The sequence below is a fragment of the Elephantulus edwardii genome, unplaced genomic scaffold (assembly GCF_000299155.1).
Source record: "Elephantulus edwardii isolate Elephantulus edwardi_28Jun2011 unplaced genomic scaffold, EleEdw1.0 scaffold00139, whole genome shotgun sequence".
NCBI lineage: Eukaryota > Metazoa > Chordata > Mammalia > Macroscelidea > Macroscelididae > Elephantulus > Elephantulus edwardii.
The window spans coordinates 8,061,049-8,071,012 of record NW_006399889.1 but is presented as its reverse complement, the minus strand read 5'-3'; the positions used below and the strand labels follow the sequence as shown (position 1 = coordinate 8,071,012).

Sequence of the window (9,964 nt, the reverse complement as noted above, 5' to 3'; positions counted from 1 at the left end):
TATAAGAAAGCTGGAAGAGAAGATAGATTGGGCTAAAGTGTATAATAGCCTTAGAATTATTAGATTCAGAGATATTTCACTAAATTTTCAGAATTTGTAAATTTTTAAAAAATAATCACTCAAAACAATTTTTAAAAAATTTTTTTAAATCCTACTTTATCATGCCTTATACATTCATCTGGCTTTTATTAAAATGGAAATATTTTATAAACCATACTATATAGCATTTGGGCAAGTTAAAATCTATTACAAGTACTGATGTTATGAGTAATTTAGAGGAATTTGCAATCAGTGTGAAAGTGAGAAAATATTAAAGAATAAAAGTTTCCTTAACTAAGTTTGTCCTCTTCCAAGTACCCAGGGGGTTTATATAATGCAAATATGTTTCCATGGTGTTTAATTAGCTCTCAACTACATAAAGGGAAGGATCATTCAGGCTGGACTTTCATAATGTAACATACAAGGTTCTTCTCACTTAACAGCTTATCCTTCTTACTTATGTAAACATTACTCTGTAAACTGTTGAAAAATAACATTCTTCCAACAATGTTCTTTCTTTTCCATTTATGTAAAGGTCTGGATTGCAGTGTCTTCTGAGGCTTACAAAAGCTAAAATAAAATATGAAAAGTTTTTTTAATGGTTTACAATTCTTACGTTATCCCATATGAAAAAGTACTTACTACGCTAAAAGCAGTTTTGAGGCCTATTACGTTCCTTGAGGGAGGAGGGGATCAATCCGTATAAACTTAGTTACTGTCCTTCATTATTGCTGAGAACAAAGACAAAATATCTCATTTCCATGTACCATCCCAGTGCCATTCTGAAATGGGTGACGAGGTGAGTCTTTAAAATTCTACCATGGTAATCAGTTTCAGCTTTTCTGTGATTTTATTTTACTGCTCAGCAGCTTTGGTGTGTAAGCTTTCTCATGGCTACTCACAGTTGGATACAAGGGCGCTATGATGCTTAAACTATTCACCCCCAGATGGAGCCATTGTCCTCAAAAGGAAGTTCAAACTCACCACTGTCAAGGAGATTCTGACTTGTGGTGACACTCTGACATGTTAAGAGTAGAAATGTGTTCCATAATGGCTTTAATGCCCAAGCGGCACAAATGGTTTTCTGATTTGTTTTGTTACTCACAAATGGTTTTTATTCAACCTTTAATTCCAAGTTAGAATTCCATCTAGCAATGCCATAGAAGAAAAATCTGGCTGACTGTAAAGATTGCAGCCACCAAAACCCTATGCTGTTCAAGAGAAGCACTTAGAATTCCTACTGAGCTGGACTCCACTAAATTGCAATTGGCTTTCTGCTTGTTGTTCACTCTTAGGAAAGTAGATTCTCTTTCTCCCACAGCACTACTTTCTAGTTTCCAATTGCTAGTTTTTTTCACTTAGCAACTGAGCACAAACCATAAAGACTATCAAGGGGCATAATTAATAACCAAACAAAAACTACACTCACTGCTGTCAAATAGATTCTGATTCATGGCAGCCCTCCACTAGGTTTCTGAGACTGTACATCTCAATGAGACAATCAGCCTCGGTTTTTCTTTTTCCTGTGGAGATGCTAGTAGCACTAACCTTTTGATTAGCAACTTGACACATAGTTCACTTTGCTACAAGGGGTCCTTAGAGATCTGGTTATTGTTGTGTGCCATAGAGTCTGAACCAACCCATAGCTGACCCTCTAGTGGGTTTTCAGGGGCAGTAAATCACACGGGAGGAGCCTGCCCATGCTTCTCTCATAGAGCATTTCCTGGATTTGAATCAGTGTCTTTGAGATTGTAGTGTAGCTTCTTACCCCTAGCCTACTAGAGCTCCCTAGTTAGAAACATCCATAAAGGCCTCACCAACTCTTTCAATCTCCAGGAGATACTCTGTACAAAAACTTTGTTTCAAGTGCACTTTGCAAAATTCATGCATTTCACAGATGAAATAACTGAACAATTTTCAATTGTACTAGGTCATAGTTTGCACACTAAAAATCTATGGCATACTGAATGACTAGCAAAATGCTGGTCATTTTGAGGGAAAAAAGAGAAATTTAAGAATATGTCATATTTCAGCTACTTATATTTTTTTTTAAATTTAGGTTATTTTTCATTTCAATAAACATCTACAGAGATTTTGGTATTCCATTCATTCATTGTTGCACCCTTCTCCCCGCTACTTATATTTTTAGGAGATTGACTACTAAAAGGTTACCTTACTCAGGTCTTACCGGTGTCGCAGCAAATCCTTATTCATCATGTGTCATATTTAATAAAAATTCAAGTTAATAGATATGCCTAAGTATGTATCTGTTCTGCTATTTTTCTCACTCTAGCAATAATTTTTCTTCTATCGTCTTCAGTTTTAGGTGTAAACAGACAATTCAATGACCTGTTCTTTTGGAAAGCTAATAATTGATTTTTATGTACTTTCACAATGCTCAAGGAAAGTTATACTATCATTACCAAATTAAGTTTCCTTTCATTCCATGCATATTTAAAATTAAATCTGTCTTATAGTACTTATTTTAGTTACTTTACATTTATTAAAATAAACACTAGAGTGTTTTAGCTGTAAGTAATAATAATAGAAGGTCAAACATCCCTTACATTAGATTAATACAACAAAATATTAAAATAATAATAAGCTGACTAAATTTGGAAAAGTCTAGCTTAGGTAATTTGCTATTTTAAATGCAGCTACTTAATGGTGAATAATTTTTCAGAATATTTTTAACAACACTACCCTTTTTTCCTGACTGTTTAGAAGATATTGATCAGAACAGTATGGGGTAGAAGAGAGAAAATTGAGAGAATGAAGAAAATGAGTTTCATCAAGTCTGAATGCAAAGTGTTAGATTCTCCTGGATGCATGCAGACCCCTGATGCTCCTTGGAACAGAATCCAAAATGTCAATCATTTCCTTTGCCTTCTAACTCAATTCACTGCCAGTTGAGTTGGAACCCACGTATAGGTGAACCTCTGTTGGGGTTTCTAGAGCCTGTAAAATCACACAGGAGGAGATGCTCATTTTTCTCTCACAGATTCAAGGATAGATTTGAACCACCAAAGAGAAGTCCTTGGGTTAGCAGCACAACTTGCTATAGACTACATCACCAGGGCACCCACTTAATGCCTATCAGCTATATGAAACAAGAAGCCTAATGGTTAAACACTCAGCTGCCAACCAAATGGTCATCAGTTCAAACTCTGTGACACCAGAGGAGAAAGACCTGAAAATCTGATTCTCTAAAGATTACAGTCAAGAACCTTGTAGGGCAGTTCTACTTGTCACTAAGGATTGTTTGTAAGGGTACATAGGAGAAGACTAAGGAGAAGGACCAGCTTTGCCTTCTGCACAGCTTCCCCCCAGCTGACTTAGAAAGAACTCTAAACCAGGCCCAGTTATTTTAGTAGTGTAATTATGAAACTTACCCCCTGTAATTAATTATGAAAAATAAGAACATGCAACACACTACACAATAACAAAACTGAAGATGTTAGGGCAAACATCAGGGAGCTCTGGTGGCTGAGTGGTAATGAGTTGTGCTGCAGACCCAAAAGCATGTGGTTCAAATCCACCTGCTGCTCTGCGGGCGAAGACAGGCAGTCTCTTTCTGTCCAATTTACTGTCTCTGAAAACTCGTTGAAGGGTCAGCTATGAGTCAGTTCTGACTTGACGGTACATAACAACAACAGGATTAATATATTTTGTTCATCTTTTCTTAAAAGGGCTCTGATCACACTATATATTTTTCAAGGGAATTAAATCTAGCAATAGGTAAATGAATCTTTTTCATCTTTTTTTATTTTATATTGATTTACTTACAAAGTGTGAACACATCATTTTTGTTTTTTTCCAAAGATACTTCCCATTTTCTTCACTCCCTATCAAACTGTGCAATTCGATGATTAACACCCCCTCGCTCCCGCCCATCCTCACCCCTCTGCTTCCACCCTCCCCATCTGGGATTCTCAGATTCATTCTACAATAACGGTTTTATACAGCGGTAAATAAATTCTTAACAAAAAATAAACCTTGGTATGAAAAGATAGATAAAAACTACAAGACTAACTAGACCTCAAAGCTCTCATTCTCAGAAATCGGCTGATATGTTTCTAACATTCTCCTATACTTAATCAAGGAAGAGAAATGAAAATAGGGGAAACGGATGGTGGCTAGGGTTTAGCAAAACAATAAAGGGCAGGCCTCCTGACCACGATGTTGGGAGACTGCAAAAGACTAACTAGTAACACAGACTCAAGAACATTTCTAGAGAACAGTGCTAACTTGGTCAGGAGCCACGGGAAAAAGACCTGCTGCTCTTTTGAGATAACGCTCCTTGCTACAGCGATTCAGGATGTTGCCATTACCAGGCTGTATTACTACAACACGCTTTAAAAGCATCTGGCAAACTCAGTTGAGGTGGAACCAGCTGGGACCTGTTGTTGCTAGGAGCAAAACAAATAGGCCTTCGGGTTATGGTCTGCTCATTTTCAGGTATGACTGGGGGGGCTGGCTACAATCTCTTTGAGGCCTACCTGGCTGAGCGACCACTCTCATTTCTTGTGCATTTCCTCTTCTGTTCCTATCATATTCTCAACCTCTTTCACCTGCTTTCCAACCTCCTCGTCTTCATAGAGCATCTGTTCAACTCCTCTGAGAACTACCAGTGTTATAAATTTGGAACAGGGCTATCGGATGGAAAAGCGATACAAGTGACACACAGAAGATTTTCATTTCCTATAGCCATATTATAAAAGGGAAAAGCAACAGGTGAAATTAATTATAACTGAACATTTTCATTTTGCTTTCTACTTTACCATTTCCATGTGTAATCAGTATAAATGTATTAATGACATACTTCATGTTCTGTTTCATACTGTCTTTGAAGCTGGCTCTATATTTTAGTTATTATTATTTATAGTCCCAATTTAGGCAGGCCATATGTCAAGTGTTTAACAGCCACAGGTGTACAGTGGGACTGTACTGGACAGTCTGGATTTCAAGCTTAGCACAGAGACTATTATTTCTGTACCTTTTCTTTGGAGACTGAATCCAAGGAGTTGCACCGACAACTCCTCAATAGGTTACCTAAACAGCAACGCAATCTACTTCAATCAGAAGTTTCCTGAATTTGCAGTTAGACTGTTCCTTATTTTTAATGTAAGAAGCATGTTTCATTTCTTTAAGACAATGTGCCAGGGGTGGAGGGCAGCCTATAGTACATTAGAGCGCCCCCTCCCCAGGCAGGAGTGCTGATCCGAAAGTGGGAAATGGACAGAGCCTGCCAATCTACATGTTTTGTTTTACTCATTCAAAGTTTGCTATCCAATCTCATATGAAAGAGACAGGATTCTTAAATGCAATAGTTAGGAGGTTCCGTTTGTAAATGAAAATTCCATTTCCCAGAAAAAGAACCATTATTCAGAGCTACACAAAAGGAGAGATGCTCAGAGGCAGCCTCCTTTTTCAAGCGATTTCACTGCTGGCCTGCCTTGCTCAGAGACAGATTAGATGGTTTTGCCAAGTCTCACAAAATCCTACGATGCTGTAATTTATTAGATATAAAGTAAACAAGGCAATGTTTCTCTCAAATAATGGATGTGAAATAAACACAATTCACATAAAATTGTTTTCTTTTATGAAACGTAGAGAAAAGAGATGGATGCCTATCCTGGTGAAAATTCACACTGATCTTATAAAATCCAATGCTATTTTTCTCTTCCTTTTGCCTTATTCTTCGAAACCTCTCTCTAACTCCTATGAACTGAGCCTCTGAAATGTGTCATGCATGGAGTCATCACACCTACTCCTCACTTACCACATTTACGACAATAGGAAAAACACGTACACACACACAACAAACTACTATCTGACTATTGTGCACATTAATAACACATGTCTGGTAGTCACAAATCACAAATGTGAGTTAACTGCAATGCTGGCTGTAAAGACTGTGTGTCAACTTGGTGAGACCATGATTCTAAGTGGTTTGACAGATAGGTAGTCATATAACTGGCAATTCCATAATGATGAAATTTGACAATTATATAATGATGCAGTCCTCCTCTACTTTGTGGTGTGATATGAATATCCTTCGGAATTTTTGCATAATTCCGTTCACATGTTTGGGCGTTTGATATGCTGGTAAGTGAAGGCTGTGTAAATTAGTTTAGACCATACTTCTTTTGCTGGCTCAAACAGCCCTGTTAATCTGTCCTCTGTCTGCTCCAGCTCTGGGCTCCTGAGGTTCAGAACTAGTGGTCACGGTGGTCCCAGGTGAGTCTACTGAATGAGCTGTTAAATGCCTCCACCAATGAACACTTTGTGTGGTCTGCTTTTGATAAGAACACTTAACAACACCTGTTGTTGCTTTCTACTTAAAACAGCCCCACCTGTGGATAGCAGAACTGCCCCCAAAGGTCTTCAAGGCTGTGATGTTTCAGCAGATCACCAGACTTCCTTTCAAAGTGCTTCTGGCTAAGTTTCAAACTTTCACCTTTCAAAGAGTAGTTGAGTGCTTAACACTCTGAGCTACCCAGATACTACTGTGACTAATACTGCAAGTTCAAAAGCCTCTAAAATGTGGTTTCAAGTTGTCTCATCAGTTTTATGCTCAATATGAATGCTTCTCTTTTAAAATTGTTGTTATTATGTAACATTGAGCCCAAACTCATTCACAGCTGACCCTCCACTGGATTTTTCAATCACCCAGGAGACTGCTCATTTTTGTCCCATGCATCAGCCAGCTGATGGATTTGAATTGTCAGCCTTTGGGCTGGCAACACAATCCCTTATGTGCTATAAAACTTCCAATTTCTGTGATTTTTGCTTCATATATGATCCCTCACCTCCACTAAGAATCCCTCCAGAAGTCTGAACATTCCTTCATATCTCTTCTCAAATACAACCTCTCCTATGAAATCTTAAAAAGTGATTACACATAAAATATGTAATGTGAAACCATGTACATCTCATACAACTCTTCCATATTTTTTTCATATTGGGGGCTATTATGGCATACATTGTTTGAAGGAAAAAATTGTGTCTTCTCACATTTGAATCATCTAATACCCGTTGACTTACATTTAATTCTATAAATCACTAAGTATCTCCCAGCTGGAGTCTCTGGTGGTAGTGAGTGGATAAAGAATCTGGCTTCTGACTCGAAGGTCAGTGATGTTAGAACTCACCAGTTGCTCCTCATTCCTCAGGACAAAAATGAGGCAGTCTGCTTAAAGAAGCACTTTAAGCTCCTGAAACCATAAGGGGCACTTAGTTCTACTGTAGAGGGTGCTATGAGTCAGAAGAACTCAAAGACAGCAGGAGGGTGGTTTTTATTTGTTGGTTTGGGGTTTTTTTGGGGGGGAGGGGTATCTGAATGCAGCCATGTTTTATAAATCCCTAATGCAGACCTCCAGAAATTCCATTTTTATGACAAAAAGAAAAACTTTAAAAATCTTTTTAGGAACATCAATCAAAGAAGGAAAATCTAACCCCCTTCCCTCGGCCACTATTTAAATCCTTCATCCTGGAATAACCAGATTTCAGAACACAAGTTTCATTGTCATCTACCGTGCTGAATGTCAGAAAAATCATAAGTCTAGAACAAATGTGAAATGTTCTCCTAAGAACTCAGAGCCTCCAGTAGAGTTAGACAGAGAAATGTAGGCGATTCCTTATTGTTCCCATTCTACTTGTGGACCTAAAGAGCCAAAAAAAAGCTAGCTGGTTTACCTCGAAGAAAGATACGGGTTTCTCTTGATTTTCCATGGGTAAAAGGAAGTTGAATACAACTTGGCTATTTTGCCACTGACATTAACATGATTGTGGCATCTAAATACCCAGGGCTATCAAATATCCACCAGCTATCAAAACCCAAACACACACTTGTAAATTTTATTTCGTTTCCTCATCTCTGGGTCTCTTAAGGCAGAAAATGATACTCTAAAAAGGCTCGTCTGGTGACTTTACTATCATTTACAATATGGCAAATGCAGACTTGAAATCAAAGCAATATTATTAAGAGGAGACAAATTTTTTTCCAAGTAAATGCTTCATATGTAATCCTGGCCTCTTCATATCACCTGCCATTCAGCCTACTGAGAGTCTAATTAAGCCATTTCCCTGCTAGGATAAAAGTTGAAGAATTCAATTATGCTGTGATCTGAAGGTGTCTGTAATCCAAACTGTACCTGCCAAAGCCTTAAGTAAAGCTTATTGTCCAACTCCTACAACTGACATCTCCTATTTCACAAAGCACAACAAACCTGAATTCCGCGCCCCTCCCCTCCCGAAACCGCTAATACTCATCAGATGCGAAGGTGGTCCTGAGCCATGAAATGGCTAATATTACAGGGATATATACAAAACCAAAAACTTTCTCGCCCCCAACTTGCTCTTGTTTTAAGGGAAAGAAACAGAGGGTCCATGCTAATGTTGGCAAGGGTCCTGAGGGCCAAGGAGTACCGAAAGAGCTGTCAAAGCAGTGGCCCAGGTAAGGAAGGAAGGCAGTCAATCAGCCTATTCCAGAAATAAAGATAGAATGCCTCTACCCACCCACCCTCGCCCAATTCTACTCCTTCAACACACAGCCTACCCCCACCCGAGCTTCAAGCTTGCCCAGAAGGGTCTGTGTTGGAGAAAGAGCTGCAAGAAGCGGAGCCCCCCACCCCCCACCCCGCCACCCCAGACTCACGATCTTGAGCAGGTCCAGTCCACTCGCCTGGTTCATGTCTCTCCATGTGCCTCTCCCGGAGGCGGGCGAGGAGAGCCAGGCAGAGTCGCCCAGGAGAAGCCTCTGAGGACCGGGAGGTCTTCCTCCCTACCCCCCGCCCCTTTCCCACTAGCTTTTCGGAAGCAGTGAAAAAATGGAAGGCGGAGAAGAACTGAGAGAGGCGATATAGAAGGGCAGAGTCACCGACGCCAGGAGAGAAATGGGGGTGGGGGGGGCGGGCAAACGGTGAGAGAAGGAGGGAACCCCGCAGGAGAGAGCGGCAAGTCTAAAACCCTGGGAGAGCGGGAGCGGGGAAGAGATGGAGGTCGGCACCGCGCAGCTCACAAAGAAGGAGAAAGCGCCCGCCGCACGCTCGCTACCTGTGCCGCGGCTCCGAGCGCCCCCGCGGGAGCCGCGTTATCCAGCAGCTCCATCTGGATCTCCTGCGCCACTGCCGCCGCCGCTGTGGGAGGCGACTTGGACATATCGCTTTGGACCATTGGCGAAAAGTCGGCTGGAAGAAGGCAGCCAGCCTCTGTCGAGGTCCTCCTTTTCTTCCTCGTCCTCTCCGACCCCCCCCGCGCCGGGGGCAGCCCCGAGATCGACCGCGCGGCGCGGCACAGCGCCCCGAGCTCCCCTCCGCGCCCCCTCTCTCAGAGCGCGGGACGGGGCCGGGCCATTTTGAAAAGCGAGAGGCCAGAGAGCCCGGAGGCAGTGGCACAAGGACGCGCTTGAGTGGCTAGTGAGGGGGTCTCGGTCTGTCTGGCAGGGGTGGCCGGGAGCCTGGCCAGCGCCGTCGCGGGCAGCGTGAGCGCAGAGAGGCGGCAGCGGAGCGCAGCGGCAGAAACGGGAGCTGCCGGCGCCTCGAAGGTCCCCGCCGAGAGGGAGGGAGCCGGGGGTGCGCGAGCCCAGGGGGAGGCGCGTCGGCCAAGCAGAGTGACAGCGCGGCCGAAACACCGCCGAAAAGTTCCTCTACGAGGCGCGGGCCGCACGGGCTCCAGCCCAGCCGCTGCGCGTCGCCGTGGCACGCGCGTTGGAAAGTTGTTCATCAAAGCCACGAAAGCAGCGCAGCGCTGAGTCCGGGGAAATTTCTTAGTTGGCCGTGTTCAATCCACAAGTCTCCACAACATCTCCTAAGGAACCCGCACAGCGTGCTGGAGAGAACCAGTCGCGAGATTCCCTCCCAGAGAGCCTAGGGTGGAGTGATGGGTGAGGCTCGGTTTTCAAGTTGATTGTTGTCTGTCCGTA

At 42.1% G+C, this 9,964-nt stretch overlaps 1 protein-coding gene across 4 annotated transcripts in view; it reads right to left on the bottom strand.

The window, feature by feature from the left end:
• The window catches only part of CACNB2 (calcium channel, voltage-dependent, beta 2 subunit), a 512,677-nt gene extending 503,406 nt beyond the window's left edge, over positions 1-9,271 (bottom strand). For 2 of the 4 annotated variants that reach the window (XM_006894308.1, XM_006894305.1), the window contains exon 1: positions 9,097-9,271. In XM_006894308.1, coding sequence (XP_006894370.1) covers positions 9,097-9,216 — 120 coding nt within the window. In that variant the 5' untranslated portion in view covers positions 9,217-9,271. Of the gene's footprint in view, positions 1-8,698; positions 8,735-9,096 lie in introns of those variants that run through there. The other 2 variants (XM_006894306.1, XM_006894307.1) reach the window with 2 other exon arrangements.
• Positions 9,272-9,964: the final 693 nt, after the last annotated feature.